The sequence below is a fragment of the Podarcis vaucheri genome (assembly GCF_965113315.1).
Source record: "Podarcis vaucheri genome assembly, chromosome: 16".
NCBI lineage: Eukaryota > Metazoa > Chordata > Lepidosauria > Squamata > Lacertidae > Podarcis > Podarcis vaucheri.
In genome coordinates, this window is record NC_138754.1 from 23,069,376 (window position 1) to 23,092,522 (window position 23,147).

Consider the following 23,147-nt stretch of genomic DNA (forward strand, 5'->3'; position numbering starts at 1 on the left):
CCGGCCTTCCTCAAGGTGACTTACATTATTCTCCCCCTCCCTGTTTTAATCTTCGCTGCAGCCCCTATGTGGTAGGTTAGGCTGAGAGATGGGCGTCTGCTCCAAGGTCAGCCAGTGAGCTCCTCATGGTGCCTGAGAGGAGCCTTGAACTCCCAAGGCCTTCATTCGACACTCAGCACAACTTCCGCAGTACGCTGTCACTCATAGCTCAGTGGTGCAGCATCTGCTTTGAATGCAGAAGGTCCCAGGTTCAATCCCCAGCTACTCTGGGTAAGGATGGGAATGTAGGTAAAGGTAAAGGGACCCCTGACCATTAGGTCCAGTCGTGGCCGACTCTGGGGCTGCGGCGCTCATCTCGCTTTATTGGCCGAGGGAGCCGGCGTACAGCTTTCGGGTCATGTGACCAGCATGACTAAACCACTTCTGGCGAACCAGAGCAGCGCATGGAAACGCCGTTTACCTTCCCGCCGGAGCGGTACCTGTTTATCTACTTGCACTTTGACGTGCTTTTGAACTGCTAGGTTGTCAGGAGCAGGGACCGAGCAACGGGAGCTCACCCCGTCACGGGGATTCGAACCGCCAACCTCCTGATCGGCAAGTCCTAGGCTCTGTGGTTTAACCCACAGCGCCACCCACGTCCCTTAAGGATGGGAATGTATCCCATCTGAAAACCTGGAGAGCCACTGCCAGACAATACTGAGCTAGATGAACTCGTGGTCTGACTTGGTACTACACACAAAAATACAAGAAACTACGTATGTGCAAATCTAGAGTGGAGGCCCTAAGATGGTCGGGTGGAATCTTGTACGCTTCCCTCTGGCAGCTCCAGCAGCCAAGCTGGTGCCAAACGTATTGCTCTGGTTTCCTTTGGACCACAACAGCAAGGCCGAGACCCCCCTCTTAGTCTTGTCGTCTGGGCAGCCCAGGACTTCCATACACACCGCCCAGGCTTGAGCCCTGGAGAGGTCACCTCAGGCGCTGTGACGGTTTGACTTGGCTCCCAAGACAGACTGATGCCAACAAACAGACAACCAATTTATATATAGAACCGCAGAGTTGGAAGGGAACAGGAGGGACATCTAGTCCAATCCCCTGCAATGCAGGAATTACATATTTACAGTCAGAAAATGCCACTTTATCAGTATTTCCTTCTACAACTCTATTATCCTAAAACTGAGCCAACATCTATACAACAAATGCTTTGCATCTGCCTCTTCCACCCAGGAAATATAACCCTCCAAATATTTGGGCTACAACTCCCATTATCTCTCACCTGGAGCCGTGATCCAAAACAAACAGGGGTTGGAAAAAATCTACTTCCTTTGTATGATTACCTTTTTTTCAGGATTTTACAAAACTTTTTTCTTAAGAATACTCAGCTACAACTTTAAACCTAAAGCACAAACCAGCACACTAAACAGAAAGCAATACTACATTGATAATTAAAGAGCACTACATCTTCTTATACCACAAGACTCGCAACTAAAGAGAAACTAAATTAATCTATTTTTACACCAGAAAATTCAGTCTCCGTAGAGACTGTCAAAAATTGCCATTGCCGACTATATTTCAAGTCGTCATGGCGGGGTATTGGGAAAAGTTTTCAATTAGCAATAATCGCGCCTCGGATTAACCTCATTGGCTACGATACTGCCACTGCGCAAAGCTAACGTTCGTCTGCAAGGCCCTTCGGCCCCCAAGCAAGCAACAATTAATCAGACTATGGTGAGCAGCCAACCAGGCAAAAGATGGGGTGCCGATCAGTTGATACCCTGCATCTCAAAATATCCACAGCCACACTTTCATTCAATGGGGCGGGGGTTCCCCCTTTTCTTAGTTACAAAGCTGACATGCAGTCGCAAAGGCTTCTGGTTGCCTTATGTTAATCGCCTGTGATGTCATACGCGGAAGTCTGAGCAGTTTTCGAGAAAAGAGGTGGGTGCAACGATTCTTTGACTGGCTTCGCTACTCCTATTACAATATAATTCAATTGAGAAGGAGTGTGGTTTAAAGATTTTTTATTTTTATTTTTTACATAAACGGTGAACTGCTCTCAATAGAACAGCTAACAACAGGCATTGGGGATTTGGATGGCTACAAACAGTCTGTGTCACCTTTTGTGGGATTAGGGACTGAAAGCACAGGCATACAGATCACTAAAGTGGTGAGAAGGCACAAATGTTGAAAAAAAATGATCCTTTACACAGCACTTTAATCTAACCATAGTCTTATCACGAGCCCTTCTGATGTACACGCTTGCCCAGATACAAATTGAACTGTTGAAGGCAATGGAGCTGAGCGTAAATACATTGGAGAGAGGATGCTTTCAGAACACTGTTCCAAAAAGCAAAGACAATGGACCAAGTCTGCCTTGGAAACCCGCGTCTTTCTAGACCACCCTGACAGCCATTCCCTCCGACCCAAAACTTGTTTAGGATAGTTGGGGCAGTGACAATGAGCATTCATCCTGATTTCTTTCTTTTGTGGCTATGTTTTCCCATTTATCATTTATCCCCCACTTTTCAGTGCATTTCCCCCATGCAAAATCTGTTGCTGTTTAGTTTTATTTTTTAAGCAAATTTGTTGCACTGGGGTGACAGAGCACTTTGACTGGGCAAACACAAAATAGTGAGAGTCTGGAGGCAACTTGAGTCCCACTTTTATCTCTGTGTGGCCAGTCATCAGGCCTAAAACTTGGTAGCAGGGCACTAAGGTTCTCAAAAACATTGGTTCTCAAACACCGAAAACCCGGAAGTAAGTGTTCCGGTTTTTGAAGGTTTTTCGGAAGCCAAATGGCCGTTGCAGTTGTCAGCTATTGTTTCCAGGGCACCTGCACCAATCAGAAGCTGCGCCTTGGTTTTTGAACATTTCGGAAGTCAAACGGACTTCCAGAATGGATTAAGTTTGGCACTTTTGTTTTTGCTATTTATTTTGCGTTTTTGTTTCTGAGGCTTTTCTGGTTAATTTGTTTTTGTGACTGTGTGGATGATGATTTTTATCATCTACAATACTGCCTTATTTATTTTATAGTACATAGATTTTTTTTTCATTTTATGGATCAATGGTGTCGTTAGATAGTAAAATTCATGTTAAATTGCTGTTTTAGGAAAAGTCTGGAATGGATTAATCTGTTTTGCATTACAGTCATACCTCATGTTACGACCGCTTCAGGTTACGTGTTTTTGGGTTGCGGACCATGGGAAACCCGGAGTACCGGACCGGGTTACTTCCGGGTTTCGCCGCTCACGCAGAAGCACTAAACCACGCTTCGCGCATGTGCAGAAGCACCAAATCACATCTGCGCAGAAGCGGTGCTTCAGGATGCGAATGCTGCGGGTTGCGGGTGTGCCTCCATCACGGATTATGTCTGCAACCCGAGGTTCCACTGTACTTTCAATGTACTTGGTTTGGAACACATTGGTTTTGGAAAAGACTTCCGGAACTGATTAAGTTTGAGAACCAAGGTACCACTGTACAACTCTCAACCCTTAACAGACTACAATTCCCAGGATTTTTTGGGGAAAACAATAACTGTTCAAAGTGGTATTACAGGGCTTTAAATGCATGTTGTGAATGTGGCCACTGTCAGTAGGAGCTGTCAGTGTATGACGTGCCCCTGCCTCATCCCGGCCCCCATAGTGATCCCACTTTAGAAGATGTGGGTACCGATGTAGCCTTTGGCTTCAGGACCTGTTTTTGAAATGCTGGTCTTGATGAGCCATTGGCCTGATCCAGCAGACTCTTCTTATGTTCTCAGGAGCGCAGTGTCATGATGGTTCATCCCACCTTGACTGGCAGCTCCCTGATGTGGTGAAGTGAAGGCACTCTGCACACCCTCAGGGGCACTCTCCCCTCCGCACACTATACAGTTAACAGAGTTTCCAGAAGCTACGTTCGGTGAACTAGATCCTGTCAAGACGCTCTCTTACCCCTGTCAGGGAAACCTGTCAGGTGAGCTGACAGAGGCGTCCGCAGGCGGCGCATGCGCAAGATGCCAACCCACTCTCCTTGCCGCTTGCCATTAGGTGACTCCCCCCCCCCCTGCACCCGCTTCCCGTTCCGTGCGCACGCGTATTAATACGCCGAGCAAGAAAGAAGTACGGGAATGGTCGCTCCGGCCGCCATGTCGAGCAAGGGCAGAGGAAGCGAATGAGAGCGAGGTAAGGGGAGGAAGAAGAAAGGAAGCGGCAGGGCAGGGCCAAAGGGGGCGGAGCCGCGCGTGCGCTGCGAGCCGCGCTCGAGCAGCTGGCGGTTTTTCCAGCTGCCCGGGCGGCGCGGCGCGCATGCGCCTTGGTGCGGAAGAGCGAGACGGCGGACTAAGGGGAGGGGGCGGGTGTCGCCGTCGCTTGCTTTGCCGCCGCTTCTGTCAGTTCCGGCTGCTGGGTCGGCTTCGTGAGGAGGAGGCGCCGCTGTTGCCGCTGCCGCTGCCGCCGCCGCCTGAGGAGAACTCGGCCTTCCCGCGACGGCACCAGGGGCGCCCGGCGGTCCTCCCCTCCCCCAGCCTCGCCGGCCATGGCCCGGGACTACGACCACCTCTTCAAGCTCCTCATCATCGGCGACAGCGGTGAGGCAGAGTGGGGGAGGGGGAGAGGGAGAGGAGGGGGCGGGGCACGGGCCGGGGGTGGGAGGTAGGGTAGGAAGTTCGGCCCGGCCCGCGCGGAGGGAGGGAGCGGAAGAGCCTCGAAGGAAGGAAAAGCGGAGAGGAGGATGTGTGAGGCGGAAGAGCCGGGGGGGCATCTGGGCAAAGGGGGGGGCGGCATCAGCTTTGGGGAGAGTGGGGAAGTCAGGGAAGGGGAGAGGGGGTTTATTTATTGCATTGCATTTTGTATACCGCCCTTTTTCTCCAAGGAGCTCAAGGTGGCGTGCGTAACTTCTCCCCATTTGATCCTCACAACAGCCCCCTGAGGTAGGCTAGCCTGAGAGGGAGCGTGCCTGGCCCAAGGTCATCCAGTGAGCTTCATCGTGGCCGAGTAGGGATTTGATCCCCAAGGGGTGGGGGAAGTGAGAATAATAATATCTGTTTACCCCCTCCCCCTCTTCATTTTCTATTTATTAATGTATGTATCTGTACCCTGGAGCTTTTAAGAGTATTGTTTGTAAGGTGCGGGGGGGACCCCAGAGGTTTCTTTGAGGAAGCAGGGTGACTCTAGAGCTAGTGTTTCCTAGTGGTTAAAGCACTCTGAATGCTGTTGGACTACAGCTCCCATCAACCCCATCCAGCAAGGGTGGGAGATGTAAAACATCTGGAGAACCAAAGTTTCCCATCCCTGGGACAGAACACAGTATAAGAAACAATGAGCTAGTATAGTAGGAATACAGTAGTTGGCCGGGATTGATAGGAGTTGTAGTTCAACAACATCTGGAGGGTGCCAGGTTGGCTACAGCTGGGTTAGGACCTGAGGTGGTCAGGTTTCAAATCCCCTGTTCAGTCAGGGTGAGACTCAATCAGTGACCTTGGGTCAGTCATTGTACCTCTCAGCCTAACTTACCTTGCAAGGTTGTTGTGAGGATAAACTGTTGGGGGTGGGAAGCTACAAACTCCAACTTGAGTTCCTTGGATGAAAAGTTGGATATAAATGTTCGTAATTAATTAATAAAGAAACTGGAATGGGAAGAGCTAGCCTGTGGAAGATTGGAGGGGGCATGTCAGAGAAATGAATGTATGTTTCTACTGCAAAACAATATTCTATTTATGTATGTGTGTATTTCCTGGAGCTCTTGTTTGGAATGTCAAGGAGAGGTAGCAGAGTATTTCTTTGTAAAGCAGCAATCTATTATTATTATTATTATTATTATGCTTATTCTGTTCCTCCTTTATGTTATTTGTTTCTAAGCAAAGGGTAGGTAACCGTAATACAAAAATACAGTACAGTTTTAGAATCAGTTAAAACAGTTGCCTCCTTCTGTCCTCTGTTCTAACTGCTCAGCCCCTCTCTGTGGGCTCTGCTGCCTAGTAAACAGAGGCCTGAAGGACAATGCCATGGAAGCCCAAGGATGAGGGCAGGCAATGCCACTCAAATAATCTTGGCACCCTAGAGGGAACCATACTATTTCTTTTCCTGATACCAGACTTGATTATTTTTATGAGAAACTTTTCTAAATTGCTTTGAGAGCTGCTCAGGCCCATAAAGCAGAATATAAGTATTGTAAATAAATAAATGTTACATTTTTATATCCCCCCCTTTTCCCCCAAGGAGGTCAGTGTGGCATGCATATTTATATCTTGTCTGCTGTATTCTCACAGCAATCTTGTGAGGTAGCTTAGACAAAGTGACCTGCCCTATGTCACTTAGCGGGTGAATGAAGACTTGGAGCTCTGATAGCTCTTGTATTTGACTGTCTAATCCCAATGTGGCATCCTCCAGATGTTTTGGACTACAACTCCCATCAGCCCCATCCAATGGTAGAGGATTATAGGAGTTGTAGACCAAAACATTTGAAGGGCACATTGTTGACTATTCCTGGACCACTACACCACACAGACTCTGGTTACCTCGTGCATGGTCTTGTTGTAACAGTCTTGAAAGGTAGGTCAGTGGTATCTCCAAGTTGCAAGTCTTAAAGAAAGGAAACAGCTTGCCTTAGGTTACCTAGTGTGTTTGTGGTAGAGGATACATTCTGAACCAAGAGCTTCCTGATTTGTAAATGAGGTTTCAATCCTATGATTACTTTCCTCTGAGTAAGACCCTTCAAAAACAGTGGGGCATGTATGAGTAAACTGCTGGGCTACAACTCTCTTAGACGCTATGCCATGCCAGCTGTCTGCATGTTGTCGAACATCTCATGGGTGAAAACAAGGATACTTGAACACAGGTGTAGTTCAAGACAGGTTTTCACTGGGTTCATCCCCACTTGCCACTGGTGAGAAGTCTACTGCATAGCTTGAGCCAGTTGTGCTCTTAACCCTCAGCATACTTTCAAGGCTTGTGGTGAGAATAAAATAGGCGCAGGGGAGACTGTTATTTATTATGCCCTGAGCTCCTTGGAGGGAGAGGGTAGATTTGAATGTGAGGAATAATAATTAATGAAAGACTGTAAAATATTTTGCAGATTTTTTAAAAAAGTATCTTATAGATGTTATAAGAGGAGACCAAGTAACTGGAAATAACAAGTAAATTTTAAATACGCTTCCTCCTAATCTCCATGGCCACCAAACATTTACCCAAAGGTTAGAATCGCCTACGCGTTGTCATTTCTATTCATGGAGCACCATTCATATACACGACACCTTAGAGCGTGGTGTTGCAAAAAGGATAGGTCTCTGTCCCAGCTAGATTGCATTTTAAATGCTGAAATGGTGGAGACTTTGGAGGACAAGCACAGGTGACAAGGTCCAAGTACTGGCAGCGACGTTACATGTAATTTGGCTTAATATCGATTGTTTCCTGCCCTTCCTCCCAAAGAGCTTAGAGTAGTGGCCTCACAATAATTGAGCTGAGCAGGTTGGAGGGAAAGGGAATTATTTTCTCTGTGAGTTTCAAAACTGAATGTGGATTTGAGCACCGGCTTCCCAAGCAAGCAGCCCTTCAACCACAACTAGCTTAAAAACCAGGAAGGTCTTGCCCTGCCTCTGAACTATTTTCAGTTTGGTGGTCCTTCAGAGAAAGGACATTCTATAAAACTGGAACAGCCTATGAGAATTCTCTCTGTAATGATTGCACGACATACAGTTTGCATTGTGAATGTAAGGTACCTGGTTGATGGGATGGGGAAGGAGGCAACTGTGAAATGTAGGTGTTTAGATTTGTAGGCCATCCTATGAGAGCTTAGAGACCTCTGGTGTTGGTTAATTAAAAGCAATTCTCTGTTCCCAGAGCTAACATTTGTAAGAGCTGTTTTACATTTCCCCGTTCCTTTTGTGTCTAGACTTACTTAGACTGTAAACCCAAGGGCAGAGCCTGCCCCCCTTTTCTTCTTCTTTTGCATACAGTTTATAAATGCCTCTAGAAAACATTTTAAGGATTTAATATTAGCAATAGTAGCTGTGTATGAGCCAGGAAATGCTCCTTTGCAATCTCACCTAAACCACAAACTCACTAGGGGGCTAGAGGCAAGATTATATTATTTCAGCCCACTCCTCACCTGCTGTATACAGATAATACTAGCCTACCTCCTCAGATAGTTGTTGGGATTACTGAGATAATGTACGTGAAAGGTTTTGAATGCTTGACATGTGCTGTGTAAAATGCTTCACGCTGTTTAATTCATACATGAAAATGCTGCCTGTGTAGGGAATGCATAATGTATGAAGTGGCACTAATCTGTGCAAGTTTTCCATCTGCTCCCTTGGCTCTGCGGTGGGAGATCTTTCTGCAGTTTACAGTTTAGCCACTCTTCATCCATTTTCTGCTCTAAAATGTCTTAAAAACTGGTGCATCTAGATGACCAGTTACCAAATGGTAGCTTAGCACAGAGCCCATGCAACACTGTAGTAAAACAGTTGTCTGTATTGCCCCACCAAGCACTGGAACGCTATTATAACAGCATCTGGCATTTCCAGTTACAAAAGGATCAGACAGTGGGTGATGACAACATACCTCTGAGAGCTGCTGCCAGCCATCATTGTTGTTGTTGTTGTTAATAATAATAATATTAATAATTGTATTTATATACCTCCCTATATCTGGAGGTCTCAGGGTGGTTCACAGAATATAATCAAAATACAAAACCACAAAATACATAATAAAAATAAAAACAACCCAATAATCCACCCCAACCCCAAATTTTAAAAGGGCAAAGGCCTGGTTGGGATAGACCATTTTGGGCTAGATCAACTAATGGCCTGACAGGATAAGGCAGCTTCATATGCCCATGTTCATTTTTTCCAGGCTTCTGCACAAAAAATTGAAAGATGACAGAAAAGCAGGAGGCTTCTTTTCAGTGCTTGCAGGAGCTTTTCAGGGGTGGCTCCTTGCATGTGAGACTCCCTTCATGATGAAGTGCATCTGGCCTCAGTTCCTTGCCAGTTAGTTAAGACATAATTTTTTGTGTGGACCATTTGGGGACCCAATGAGACAAATGAATTAGTTGTTGCCACTATTTAGTAATTGTTGTTTAGTGATTTGTTACGAATGGTGGTGGTTTGAAGGATTGTGTTGTTTATGGATTTTATGTACTATTATATTATTTGATTTTATTGTAAACTTCCCCCGCCCCCGTGGCTTGTGCAAAGGGTGGTATGACGGGCTTCCCAAATCATTACAGGTACAGTGGTTAGGTAGTATTCAGTGGTTGGTCATTATCTGGCAAAATGTAATCCAGTATTAGAAATTCCATTTAATCCCAATTAGGTAAAAACAAAAGGTGTACCATTTAATCCCAATATTAATGTTACCAGTTCTCTTGAAAAAATGGTTTGTAGGCCTTAGGAACACATGCTTATGTAATGTACATTGTATGCTGCTTGTCCTAGTCCACAGAAACTATACACTTCTTATCTTGTTTATCCTTTGCAATCGATCCTGTAAGGGGTAAACCTTCTGAACCAGAAAAGGTAACATGGAGAGATTTCCATGATATAATGAGGACTCGTATGTGGTTCCTGCATGAACTATAGCAGCTATTCTTCCTGTCCCTTCCCACCCCAGTAATGCTGTTCATTTATTCATTTAGAATGTTTTTTTGCATTGCTCTTCAAGACTCCAGTCTTGCCAAGGTAGCTTATAAATAGAAAATAGTATATATAACAAAACTTTAATTACAAGAGTTAAAATGAATCATTCATTGAGCCTCTGTCCTGAGTTCTTCACTTTTTCCTTTTTTGTTGGCAACATACAATGTCATTAAGAACCAGCTCATATAATGATATCCTAGTGGCCCCTTCCCATGGCTTTTTAGCCAACCATTATTCATAGACACTACCCAGTTCCCTCCCCTATCTGGCACCTGCAGAGGACTCAAGTTAGAGATCTGCTCATTTGTGTTGGGGGCTTGTATGATGTAGGGGATTGGTAGAATCTGTCCTGCTGCTTAAGAAGGATTCCTGTTTCTTAATCTTCTCCAAACTGTAGCCAAATAAGAGCTCCTGGGTGTGATTATCTATGTTACCTGCTCACCAGAAAACCTAAAGCATTTGCCTCTAGTAAGCAGATTTGGGTACACCTAAGAGATAAATAGATACTGCTCCGGCGGGAAGGTAAACGGCATTTCCATGAGCTGCTCTGGTTCGCCAGAAGCGACTTAGTCACGCTGGCCATGTCTGTGGACAAAAGCCAGCTCCCTCGGCCTATAGAGCGAGATGAGCACGCAACCCCAGAGTCTTCCGCAACTGGACCTAACGGTCAGGGGTACCTTTACCTTTAAAAGTCCCAGATATGTGAAGCTACTGTTGCTAGATGTATCCCAACAAAAAGAGCATTACATGCTTTGTGTTCTAAAGTGGTTGAAATAAAGCATAAAATACACTACTCTGGTTCAGTTTGCATCCTTGAGCATTCCCTCTTTTCTCTTTCAGGTGTTGGCAAGAGCAGTCTGCTGCTACGTTTTGCAGACAACACTTTCTCAGGTAAGCTGGCTCCAGAACAACTCCAGAGGAGCTTTCCATCCAAGGAGCCCCAGAAGAGAAGGGGGCTTGAAGGCAGGGAAGCCGGTGGCAAGTCACCTTGCTCATCACCCTAGATCCTGGGGATAACAGGTCAAGTGGGACAAGGATGCCCCCCCCCATTTGCCCATACATACTCACAGAACTAATAATAATAATAAATATTTCAACTTGTTAGCTGCTTGTTACTTGAAGGTCTCCAAGTGACTTGCAACACATTTCTCTCTCTCTCTCTCTCTCTCACACACACACACACACACACACACACACACACATATATATATATATATGTAAAAGTTCTGAATGTCATGCTTTAAAGTCTTTTAGGGAGAAGGTTTCCATTCAAAATAGTGCATGAGCTCAACACAATTTTCTTCTCCCTGTTAAATGCTCTTGGGTTTGCAGTCTTTATTTCTGAACAAAACATAAAGTTTTATTTTCATTTTTCGGGGTTTGAAGCTTGAATGTTTTCTGGTGAGAAAACAGGGCCCTCCCTTTCGTTGGCCGTTGAAGTTCTGTATGTACAGCTGAGCTTATTAGCTTGACTGCTTCTTGTTTGTGCTGCTTCCCTCAACAGGCAGCTACATCACCACAATTGGAGTAGACTTCAAAATCCGAACAGTTGAGATTAATGGAGAAAAGGTCAAGCTGCAGATCTGGGATACTGCTGGACAGGAGCGCTTCCGGACCATCACGTCTACGTGAGTTTATTTCAGTAGGATTGTCAGTTGACCTAAGGACTTGATTTCATCCTGTCTTTTAATGATTAGTTGCTTAAATAAGTTTGCCTATTATTAGCTAAGGTACCTTTCCACAATACCAGAAGAAGTATATGAGAACTTGCCACCTAATAAACACATGGTGCTATTTAATAACAACAATAACAGTAATATTTATTTTTATTGCTACTACTACCTAGCTTTTCTGCCAAGATTGTCTTCCAAAGCATTTGACAGTTAAGATACACAGAAAGGTATATTATAAGGGTATGAGGATTCTGTGATTCTACTCCAGAGGTTGCTAACCTGTGGCCTGTGAGATGTTGCTGTGCTGTGTGGTGGTTAGACCAAGGTGATGCCCTCCAGATTCTTTGGACTCCAACTCCCATCATCCTTGACCATTGGTCCTGCTGGGTGGGGCTGATGGAGTTTGGAACTCAACATCATCTAGAGCAGTGTTTCTCAACCTGTGGGTCCCCAGATGTTGTTGGACTACAACTCCCATAATTCCTAGACAGCATGACCAGTGGTCAGAGATGATGGGAGTTGTAGTCCAACAACATCTGGGGACCCACAGGTTGAGAACCGCTGATCTAGAAGGTTGCCAGTTCCTTACCCCTCCCAACATGATCTAATGTTAAGAGTATAGGCTGGAATCGCAGCTTGGTAGGAGGGTTGTCTTTCTGTTGGTCCCAGTTCCTTTTTGCACTTGTTCTGTTCTTGAGGATGTCGTCATAGCATTCTGGCAGGACTTGCTCACAAAAAGAAATGTGTGGCTAGCTGCAAATAGGCGTATGCTTGAGAAGAGGAAGTGCCCTACAGAAGTAATTTGGATGACTTGAGTCCAGATTCTGTGTGTATTTTGAATGGGGATTATTTGCCTGCCAGCTTTTAGTCTTTAAATTCCTGTTGTCTGTTGTCTCAAGTGGGTTGTTTACTATAGAGCAAGGAAGGGTGTACTGCCACCTCATGACTTGAACTACTTCAGTAGTCCTACCCTCCCCCCAAGGAATCCTGGGAAGTGTGTAAGGCAGATAAGGATCACTGACAGAAAATCCCCAGCACCTTTTGCAAACTACAGTTCCCAGGATTCTTTGAGGTAAGCCATGGCAGTTAGTGGCATTAAACCAATACAGTGGTACCTCGAGTTACATATGCTTCAGGTTACACACGCTTCAGGTTACACACTCCGCTAACCTAGAAATAGTGCTTCAGGTTAAGAACTTTGCTTCAGGATGAGAACAGAAACTGTGCTCCGGCGGTGCGGAAGCAGCAGGAGGCCCCATTAGCTAAAGTGGTGCTTCAGGTTAAGAACAGTTTCAGGTTAAGTACGGACCACCGGAACAAATTAAGTACTTAACCCGAGGTACCACTGAATAAGTTTGCAGTGTTGATAAGCCTTTAATGCGTAGTGTGTATACAAGACGACGGCTTTTCTTCAACCAATGGGTGCTTAAAAAAAATATTGGCTGAAGGGCTTTGCACTGCCCAGAACACAGGAGGCGTGCTTGTTCACAGAACAGGAGCAAATCAGGGCAGGAAATCAGCTTTGCTTTATTAGGCTGATTCCATGTCTGCTGTTTTTTCAGGGCAGAGGAAGAGGTTAATGTTGGCATGTTACTTAGATTATAATATGAGATTTGCAGATGAAATTCATTTTACATAAAGCGTATCTGCAGGGGAAATCAATTATTGTTCAAATACAAATATTTTGGAAATGAGACAAATGCATGTCTTAACTAGACGGTATACCTTGAGGTGCAGTGGGGGTCTCCCCAATTGACATGAAAGCCTGTTTGGAAACTGCTATCTTGCATTTCTTTATCGCTGCAGGAAGTAGTATGTACAGCAAGCTTTCAGCATGCTGCTTGAACTGGCCCCTGACTTCCTTCAAGTCCTGAGGCATATCCTCTGAGGGTTGTGCTGCGTGGGCCAGATTCATACAGGAAAATGTGTTGGGGGTAAAACAGCCAGGCACTGCGGAATATCTGGTAAATGGGCAGTGTGGGTCAGCTGCAGCATGTCTCACTGGTGCTGTGTCAGCAGAGCTCTTCCTGTGTGTGATTGTGTGAGTGTGCATGTGTGTGTGCGCGCACGCGCAAACACACCACATTGTGACTTGGACTTAGGGCTCTTTTGGAATTGAACCAGTACCCTGTGTGGAATACCCAGAAGAAGATGTCGGGTGCAAACAAGAAAAGTTGCTGAATGCCTTTGCCCCTAATCCACTTGGTAAATAAAGGGCAATGCCCAGGACTGGGTGTGTGCACTCAAGTTCCTCAGAATTGCACAGGGAAGCCATCCAATGTGGTATTCCGTTCCCTCAGAATCTCAGCTTTTTGCATAAAGACTGGGTTGAGCAAGAGGAAATCTCAGAAGTCAGAGGAAATGCTGAACAAGACATTGCAGGATCAGAGAGTGGGGCTTCAGGGCTCTGTACGTCACTTGGCCCCTCCCAGTGGCATGCAAGCTCAGCCAAAATAATGCACATGAGCAGAGTTCAGGTTGCAGCATTTAGTTGGTATTGTTCCAGGATTTGTGTGCACTCGTGCATCTGTGTGTTGCACCCTGAAGAGGGACTGAAGGCTTAAATGCTGCAGGCCGCATAGTAGGTTTGAACCAGCATGTGAGATACACTTGCTGATTTACAATTGTCTAGTTCTGTGTTTTGTTATTCTATTTGTTACAACAAAGAAACATAGTTGTGTGGTCCAGTTGATGTTCTTAAGACTGTATCTGGTAAATTCTACTGAAATGGAACCAAGGGAGTGTGCAGGGTGACGTCAGGTGACCAGTCCAGATGCTGTTTAATGCACAATAAGCTTATTAACATTTAAAGCCGACTTCTATTCCTACCCTTTCCCCCTTTTGTGCCATTTGCTTGGTGGTAAGCCTGCCTACAGGTTGCTCTTGCTTTTACTACACCATCTAATGTTCATGGCAGCAAATAAACAGGTCCCTGCCCAAAGGTCTTACAACCCATCTTTTAGCACATCAGGTTGACTTACACACCATTTGAGACTATTAGTTTATCTGGTGGTGGATTGTCTTCCTCCAGGGTGGGGAACCTTTGATCCTGCAAATGTTGTTGGGTTGCAGTTCCTGCCAACCCTGACTATTGGCCATGCTGGCTGGGGCTGATAGGATATGTGGTTCAGCAGTATCTGAAGGGCTAAAGGTTTCCCCGTCCTGGTCTACACTGACTGACAGGCAGAGAATTTTTTCCCACCCAGACATGTTGGGGTTTGCACCTGGGACCTTCTGCGTGCCAGGCCTTAATGTTGAACTGTGGTCCCTTCCCCACAAAATAGCAGCTGTGAATGCCACAATCGTTCCACCAAAAAAGCTGTCCATCAAATCTTTCCATGGGCCTTGCATGTCTCAGTTCTGTTGGATTCCTATCATGCTCGGAAACTTCCTACCCAAGTATGGCTTCCTGGCCGGTAACATTACTGGTTCAGCAAACATCATTCCTTCTGTAACATCTTCCTCTTGTTCCAGTAGTAGATAGGTAGCCGTGTTGGTCTGCCATAGTCAAAATAAAAAAAAAAATTTCTTCCAGTAGCACCTTAAAGACCAACTAAGTTAGTTCTTGGTATGAGCTTTCGTGTGTATCTGAAGAAGTGTGCATGCACACGAAAGCTCATACCAAGAACTAACTTAGTTGGTCTTTAAGGTGCTACTGGAAGAAAAAAATTTTTTTATCTTCCTCTTGTGTTCATCTCTCTTTTCTGAATTTCTAATCCATTTCAAGCTCATGGTGACAGCAGTTGTCCATGGCTCACAGAGTCTTCTCCATGGTAATCTGAGATTCTGAACCATCTCTGCCAACACTGCATCCCACAGAATCTTGCTTCTACTTCCTGCATCATGTGCTTCCCCCACAGTGCTGAAGCCTAGGCAGCCTATCATTGTCTGTTTGTGTGGTTCCCCTCTCCCCACTTCAAAGGCTCCAGTTTTTGCCCTTATATTCCTATCACAATTTCTATTTGCCCAGTCCAAGCAGTTAAAGGCAACCCCAAGCCTTTCACAGCCATCTTGCTTGCTTCAGGTATACTGGTGTTCTCTCTCCTTGTCACCCCCTCCCCCCCAATAAGCAAGCATGTGAAGCATCTCAAAGTGTCACAGACACATGCCTTAACACACCTCTTTCTCTCCGCAGGTACTACAGAGGGACACACGGGGTTATTGTGGTTTATGATGTTACGAGCGCTGAGTCCTTTGTGAACGTCAAGCGGTGGTTGCATGAAATAAACCAGAATTGCGACGATGTGTGCCGGATATTAGGTAAGCTGCCTGGTTTGAGCAGCCTTTGAGTCATGTTAGTGTGGCCAGCTGTTGGCTGATTCATAGGACTGCACTTTCCCATGGTAGCTAAAGAATCCTAGTGGCAGATTGAGCTGTGAACCAGCTTAAATTTCTCAGTTTAAGTCCCAGTTGATGTCACACTTCAGCCATGAGCTTTTCAGGTGGTCTTACGCAAGCAAGATTCTGTCTCTCAGCCTCTGTCTATTCCCCACCCCAGCCTACAACGTGGGCATCATCATATGGCTCTACCTCATAAGGCTGTTGTCTGAATTACTGAGAATATGAAGGGTTTGATCACCTTGAAGAGCTGTATAAATGCTAAATATGACTTCTTGGTACTTGCAGTTGGTAATAAGAATGATGACCCAGAACGGAAAGTGGTGGAGACGGAAGACGCCTATAAATTTGCTGGGCAGATGGGGATCCAACTGTTTGAGACCAGCGCCAAAGAGAATATTAATGTGGAAGAAGTAAGTGATAACCAAGGAAAAGATGGGAGGTGGCGGCTTACGTTTAATCCCACAGGGGACATGTTGCTTCTGATGAGCACATTGCTGATCCCTTGACTGTTCTAGGCTACATACCAAAGAAGGCGTTGACATGGTTGTGAAGAAAGCATCCCTCTCTCTGCTGAGTGCCTGATATGTAGGAAGTAGAAAGCAATAGACTTGCTTCTGGAGGCTGGTGAAGAGAGTCCTTTGGCATAACCAGCGGGGCCGATGGTCAGGGGGATGGGAGTTGCAGCCCTACAGCATGTGAAAGGCCACATATTTCCTTTCCTTACCTTGGGGGCTGATGGGAGTTGTGGTTCAAAAGTTACCTCTTATTCTGGTCCCCTCCCCATTTAGTATCCTTAAGGCTTTTATCCAGAACCACGTCACTTGCCCCTCGCAGCTTGTTTAAAGCAGGTTAGGGCCTTCCACGGGTTGGACTACCCCTTCCCTTGTCTCCCTTGATCATTGGCCCTGGGGCTGGGGCTGATGGGAATCTGTCAACATCTGGAGCTTCTGCATCCCTGTTCTTAAAGCTTGTTCAATAGCACCCATCAATTTGTGTTCAGCAGGGACAACATTGTTCAGCTGCCATGCTGAACAAGAGGGGCGAGAGGGGTGAGGAGCTTGGGACGGAACATGTGATCCCATTATCCAAGCTCTTAACTCTAGTTAGTGGCCAGCTAACATAATGTCTTCAGTACCCCTGATTCTAGAACTGGCCACTTCTGGTGTAGCCAGAGACTGCTGCTGGTCTGCTTTCCGGCGTGTTGCTTATTGTTGTTCAGAGTTCTCCACTCTCATCTTGCATTTTTCTTTTTCAGATGTTCAACTGCATCACAGAGTTGGTTCTGCGAGCCAAAAAAGACAACCTAGCGAAGCAGCAGCAGCAGCAACAGAACGATGTGGTGAAGCTAACGAAGAACAGTAAACGGAAGAAGGCCCGGTGTTGCTAATGCCCTTTTCTTTTGCGGCAGAGACTGCACCCTCAGACAGCTCAGCCCTTCCAGCCAGATGCAGGCGGCGATTCCACTGGGCTAGGCCACGGGAGGACTCTTCCCTGCCCCCCCGCACACCCCTCAGTTTGTGCCGTTATTTAAATGAGTTCTCTCCACATTTTTTTTCGGTCAGGAGGCACCTTACCACAATAGTGCCAAGGAGGTATTGGATGGAGGTGATTCTGCCCCCTCTTTCCTACCTTATTCCCCCCCCCCAAGAACATCTTGTAGACAAAAATGACTTTGCCTACCAAGTGGACTTTTGATCTCAAGAGTTTTGTACATAATGTATATTGTGCTTTAACCAGCTGCGCCTCCCTCGTTGTCGCTTCTGCCTTCTTAATTATCGACCAATCATGACTTCTTCAGAGTTCACCATTTTTTCTCTCCCTCCAAAGAGTACAGTACAATGTCCTTAAGTGAAGCTGCCCCTTGTTGGCATTCATTCCTCTTCAGCCTTTGTTAACCTTCAGGCTAGGATGGAGGCCTTAGCTACTTTTTCAGGCTGTGTGGGCAACCTTCCGAGATTCCTTTTTCCCCAGTCTCCAGAATAGCCAATGTTGCTGGAGCTTTGTCACTTCTTGGAATAGCCGTGCTCTCTTTCTTCTCCACACTCCCTGGCAGGGGGTGAGAGAGGCTTCCCCCACCCCCATCCCAATTTAACTTCTCTGGCCAGTTGAAATGAAATTTTTGGCAATTAGATGTGAGACTTAAAACTAGTATTATCCCCACCCCGGTGGAATCTCTCTCCCATTACATTGTTAAGAGCTACCAAAGTGTAAATCTCTCAAAAACTATTCCCCACCCCTGCACTCATCATTCTGCACACAGTTACGTGATGTGCATTTCTCAAAAGTGCATTTCTGGCTGCCAACATTCTCTGTGACTCTTGCTTTGTTCCCTTTTCCCACAAATTAAGAGCTGAAGGGGTATCTGGCTCTTCCAAATGGTGCTTGCACCCAACAGGTGTCAACAGGCTATTTTCTGTGTCCTTTATCAGACCCAGAGGTGGTCTCTTAGGTATTGGATGGGGCTTCTTGCTGTGGTTTGTGCAGTTTTGACTGGATTTCTGATCTGGTTATGCTGAAAGTAAAAGGTTTTTATCCCCCTTGTTCTTTTTTAAATGGCTATGGTGGGCTTTAGGAGGGAAATAACCAGAGGCTTACCTCCTCATTGTTTCAAAATGAGCTCACCTAGCATATTAAGATGGCTCAAGCTATAGGAGAGCACATGTTTTTCAACCAAAATGATTCCTTCCTCCCCCTGAATATGAAATTGATAGGAGGCTCTCCAGCGTCACTGACCCTTTGGACATTGAATTATGCAAGAAGGGCTAAGTTGAAAACCCTTATTGTTTTGCTTGCCTTGAATAACAAAAATCAACAATTATGGTTGCATAAAGCCCTCGTGCAATCGCATTGCAAGTAGTCTGACTGCAGGCTTTTCCCACGCAAGCGGCGAATGTGACAGGTTTCGGCCGGTGAAATTGTTCTCAAAGACAACATCCATCCCAGCTGCCCATCTTCCACAGCTGTCTGCTCTGTGCGTCTCTTGTAAGTTAACTTCTCACTAATTCCAGAATTGAGAATGTGAGCTGAGCAAACCAATTGGGAAGGAATGGCTAGCGTTAAGAGGCCCGCAGAAAATGATGGAACGTGCTGTTTTGGAACTCACGGGCTGAAGCAACGGTGGATCCTCATTGTGTGACAGGGAGGGGGGATGGTTCTCATATTGCAGTGGTCTTTTGTGAAGGGGGGGGGCGTGGGTGTGAGCTTTGCCAATGCAGCAGTCCTGGTTTCCAATGTTGAAGCATGGGATGCTTCTCCCAAGGATGCCGTTAGCAGCACCTCTCCCGGTTCTTGTCTTTTCTCAGTGCTGCTGCATAAATCCAGTCGTTAAAGGATGCTTCACGGTGGTAGATTTACTTGGTGGACAGTGCTAGTGGGTGGTGCCTGTGGAGTATTAAATGGGGGGGGGAGAGCTGCGTTTTTAGCGGTGCTGATGTCAAGCGGTGGAATGTCTAACTGGTTTGCTAGGACTATTTCTGTATATTGAAACTTTCTAATTATGCTTTTTAAATAATTTTAAAAAACTAAAAATAAAGGTGCCAAGCTGCCAAATCTTCCTTTGAGGCTCCTGTCTTTTGCTTCTCCCCCAATACCAGGTGTGCACATTTCTTCTCTGGCTTCCTTGACTCTTCCCCCCCCCCCCCCAGTTAGGCTCCATATGCCCGTCAGAAAAATGTATTGTATGCAGATGTCTTGTATGTAGCCTCTTTTGGAAAGGGATCTGCTAGATTATATTTCTTCACAAAGTGGAGGGGAGAGACTTGTTGGGCCCGCCAACTTCATTGGGGCCAACCAAAATTCCCTAAATGTGGCAGGTTTCTGAGTTGTCTAGAACTCTTCATTGGACTAGATGTTACACAAAGCAGGGGGCAAGAGGGTAGAGTACAAAAATGTGGTTATACACTTAAGATTTTTGGATAAAAAGCAATGGCTGCTCCTCATCTCTAGGAAAATGAAAGCTGGTTTATAATCCAGAAGAGACACATCTGGGATGGAGTCTACAAGCTGAACAGTTCAGTAAGCCGCCCTGAGTGTCAGCATCACCATCAGGTACTAGGTTAGGACATTTTTATTCTCCTAGGTGCTTTAAATAGAAATCCTATGGAAAATGAAGGTGTTTTTTTTTAAATAGCACAATTGGATCATTCATTCTGTCTGAATTGGTTTTGGAGCTGTTGAGAAGTGCTTTTGTTTTTAACCTGTAGTATTTCAATTATGTAATTGGCATTGTGAACAACTGGCATATATTTGTATAAAGAGCACTAAACGAACACCACAAATTATTATTTTTAACATGCTACTATCGTTTGAAGTCGGGAACAGGGAAACCAGTGGGCCTCCAGATGTTGCTGGACTCCCAACTCCCATCATGCCTGGCCACTGGCTGTGCTGGCTGGAGGCTGATGGGCGTTGGAGTCCAACAATGTCAGTATGCCAAGCAGTTCTCCAGTACTGGCTTAAATGCAGCAAGGGAGTGCTTTTCCCTGTTGGAACTCCCAAAGAAGGTCTCCCCCCCCCGCCTGCAATGTTGCTGGACTCCAACTCCCATCAGCCTCAGCCAACATGACCAGTGGTCAAGGCTGATGGGAGTTGGAGTCTAGCAATGTTTGCAGGGTACAGCTTCTCTTCTTCCCCTCTACAACAGTGAGCAATTCACAGTACCCATAGAAAGACAGTACCCATAGAAAGGACCCATTTTATTCTGACGAGAACTATTTACAAAAGAAGCAGTAGAGCGGCGTTTTCTACTAAAATATGCCTTTATAGAATATCTTATATATATTTATATAAAAAGTACATTTATTTACATTACTGCTACATACAAAAATTACTGCACTGTGTAATATGTACATATACCTCTATAGATACATTCTGTCTGTTCATCCCTGCTGTGTGCTTGGTTTCCAAGGGCTTTGGGCAGGGTGGGGGAAGCCTATTGATGCAGCTCCCAGGCACATCTCGCTTTACTTTTGGGTAAGCGGTTTGAGCTGCTGAAGTGGAGAACGCTGACAGATCCAGATCCAAGGGCCTCTGGAGGTGCGAACTTTCCCCAGAACCTGCCATGGTTTGTGGGAATACTCATTGCTAGTAGGTTCCTAGTTCCCTTATGGTGGGCTGGGCAACCTCTGGCCCTCCAGCTGTTGTTAGACTCCAGTTCCCATTAGCCCCACCAGCATGGCCAGTGGGTGACGGATGATGGGCACTGAGACTCCAGAAACGTCTGAAGGACTGTAGGCTTGCCCCAGCTCTGGCTTACAGCTTAGATCAAATCGTGTGTGAAAAAGGCTGGTTGGCTACCGTGAGAACAGGATACTGGAAGAGATGGGCCTGATTCGGCAAGAAGGTTCTTCCAATGTTCTTAAAAAGGCTATGTACTGCTCACTTCCTGGTCTATATTACTTCGGGCTCTATAATGGGGAATTGAGCGACTGCAGTGGCGTAGCGTGGGGGGTGCAGGGGGGGCCGGCCGCACTGGGCGCAACATCTGGGGGTTAGGGTTAGGGTGCGCAAATCCACGGGTTAGGGGGCACAAATCCACGGGTTAGGGGGCGCAAATTCATGGGTTAGGGGGCGCAAATTACTTGCCTTGCCCCAGGTGCTGACAACCCACGCTACACCACTGAGCGACTGAATGCTCCTTATTTCTCTTCTTATTAATTGCACATAAAATAAAACTTGCAGAAATGTTCTAGAATTGCTGCCTTTCTTGGTAGGCAAGTTTTTGATGTGCAGGGATTTATTTTATTACAGACAGGCATTCACCCATGCAATCTCTCTTGCCCTCCTCCAAATGGTAAAAATGAGGATCAGTTTTGCCATGTGGAACTGGGCCTCTCTGGATCCTGATGTGCCCCCCCCCATTACTTTCTTTTTTGCTATAGGCAATAGACTTGGTGGCCCATTGCACCTCCCATGTGAAGTGTACCCATGGGACTTGCTAGCTCTGCTTCCTTCTTGACAATGCTGAGCCTGCCCAACCCACAGCCAGAGAAAGCTGAAAAGGATCCCAGATAGCCAAACACAGGGAAAGCAGGAGCTGTGGGCCATCTCTGTCCTGCCACTGTTTTACTGTAGCTTTCTTTGCTCCTCCTAAGGAAAGGTTAGCTACTTGGCAGTGATCAATGATGGAGGGAGCCAGAGGCTCTACAAGTGCCCCTCTTGCATTATCAGTCTGCCTCTTGCTTACAGGCAAAACGCACGTCAGGCTGTAAAACACAGGGGCAGGGACTGCAGCCCTTGGGCTGTTGTTGGACTCCAGCTGGATCACATTGGCTGAGGCTGACGGGAGTCGCAGTCCCCAGAATGGGGGTGGCGGGTGGAAGAGGACACAGTTTTCCCTTTCCTGTTCCAAAATATACCATGGTGTACTTTTAGGTGCAAGAATTAACTGAATGAATCTGTGCAATGTTTTGTCTGGTCTGATCTTTAGGTAGTGATACCACTACTGATGCCCCTAGTGAGGATTCTCAGCTAATGCGGGGAGGGGGGAGATAAAACGGGCAGTGTGGCTCCTTGCAATTGCTCTGCAGCCACCGGCTTCTCCCAAATTAATGGAGCTCCCCACTCCTGTCACGAAGCTCCATCACCCCTGGCTGTGTAGTTCAATAATATCACAATATGATGTGGCTGGAGGTGGGGGGGGGCATGGAGCTGTGCTGTTATGACAGATGGCAATGCTCCACAGAGAGCGTGGGTGGGGGACTGGCAACTCCTGGAAACAGTCTACAAGTGTGGCTGTCAGGTTTCTCAAGGCGGGGGGGGGGGGAGAGAGAGACCAGCCCTCCCTGTTCTCTCGTTATTGCTTTCAGTTCACTATCCCATAATGCAATGGGCAGCAGCTAACCTTTCAGGAGAAGGCGGCAAAATATGGTGTATCACATTTTAGGAAAGACGCTGCTTTCCTCCCCCCCCCCCTAAGATTTCAGCCTCACCCTATGCATGGTTTTACTCAAAAGGAAGACCCACAGTGCTCAAGGATGCTGTCTGCCAAACCAGTGTATGGATATAGATAACAGGTTCTGTTACACACTATTTTAACCAGAATACCTTTATGAATGTTGCCACTCATGTTCTGTTGCAGACTGGTGTAATGCAGGGATCAGGAACCTATGGGCACTCTAGATATTGCTGAAGTACAACGCCTATCATCCCCTGACCATTGGCCAGGCTGGCTAGGGGCAGATGGGATTCCAGTAACAACAGGTTCCCCACCCCTGGTGTAATAGAACTCACAGCGCAGGGATTCCTTTCTACATAAACCAGAGCTATCTGTCCCATGGTCCTCCAAATGTTGGACTGCCATGCCCATCAACCCCAGACTACAGGTTCCCCATCCTTTTCATAAGCAATTGTCTTTCCCTTGCAAGCAATCTGCTCTAACAGCCAGTTACCAGATTAAGGCTATAACACACTATATCTTTAAAATACATTCTTTCCCTTAAATAATTCTGGGCACTGTAGTTTATCCCTTACAGAGTTACAATTCCCAGCAACTCTTAACAAACTTTAGTGCCCAGAATTTT

At 46.1% G+C, this 23,147-nt stretch overlaps 1 protein-coding gene and 1 long non-coding RNA gene across 3 annotated transcripts; one reads left to right on the top strand and one right to left on the bottom strand.

The window, feature by feature from the left end:
* Positions 1-4,289: 4,289 nt before the first annotated feature.
* On the top strand, positions 4,290-19,181 carry RAB35 (RAB35, member RAS oncogene family). 2 transcript variants are annotated; one of them, XM_082203514.1, is made up of 6 exons: positions 4,296-4,564; positions 10,454-10,504; positions 11,118-11,241; positions 15,422-15,546; positions 15,913-16,037; positions 16,883-19,181. In XM_082203514.1, the coding sequence occupies exons 1-6, from the start codon at positions 4,513-4,515 to the stop codon at positions 17,012-17,014; spliced, it is 609 nt and encodes a 202-aa protein (XP_082059640.1). In that variant the 5' UTR covers positions 4,296-4,512; the 3' UTR covers positions 17,015-19,181. The 2 variants fall into 2 exon arrangements, with proteins under 2 accessions (XP_082059641.1, XP_082059640.1); XM_082203515.1 differs by lacking the exon at positions 15,913-16,037 and having other exon boundaries at positions 4,290-4,564.
* A 1,184-nt stretch (positions 19,182-20,365) lies between these two features.
* LOC309521202 lies at positions 20,366-22,942 on the bottom strand. Its single transcript, XR_014214559.1, has 2 exons — positions 21,232-22,942; positions 20,366-21,032 (listed from the first exon to the last, which is right to left on the bottom strand). It is a non-coding gene; the product is annotated as an uncharacterized lncRNA (long non-coding RNA).
* Positions 22,943-23,147: the final 205 nt, after the last annotated feature.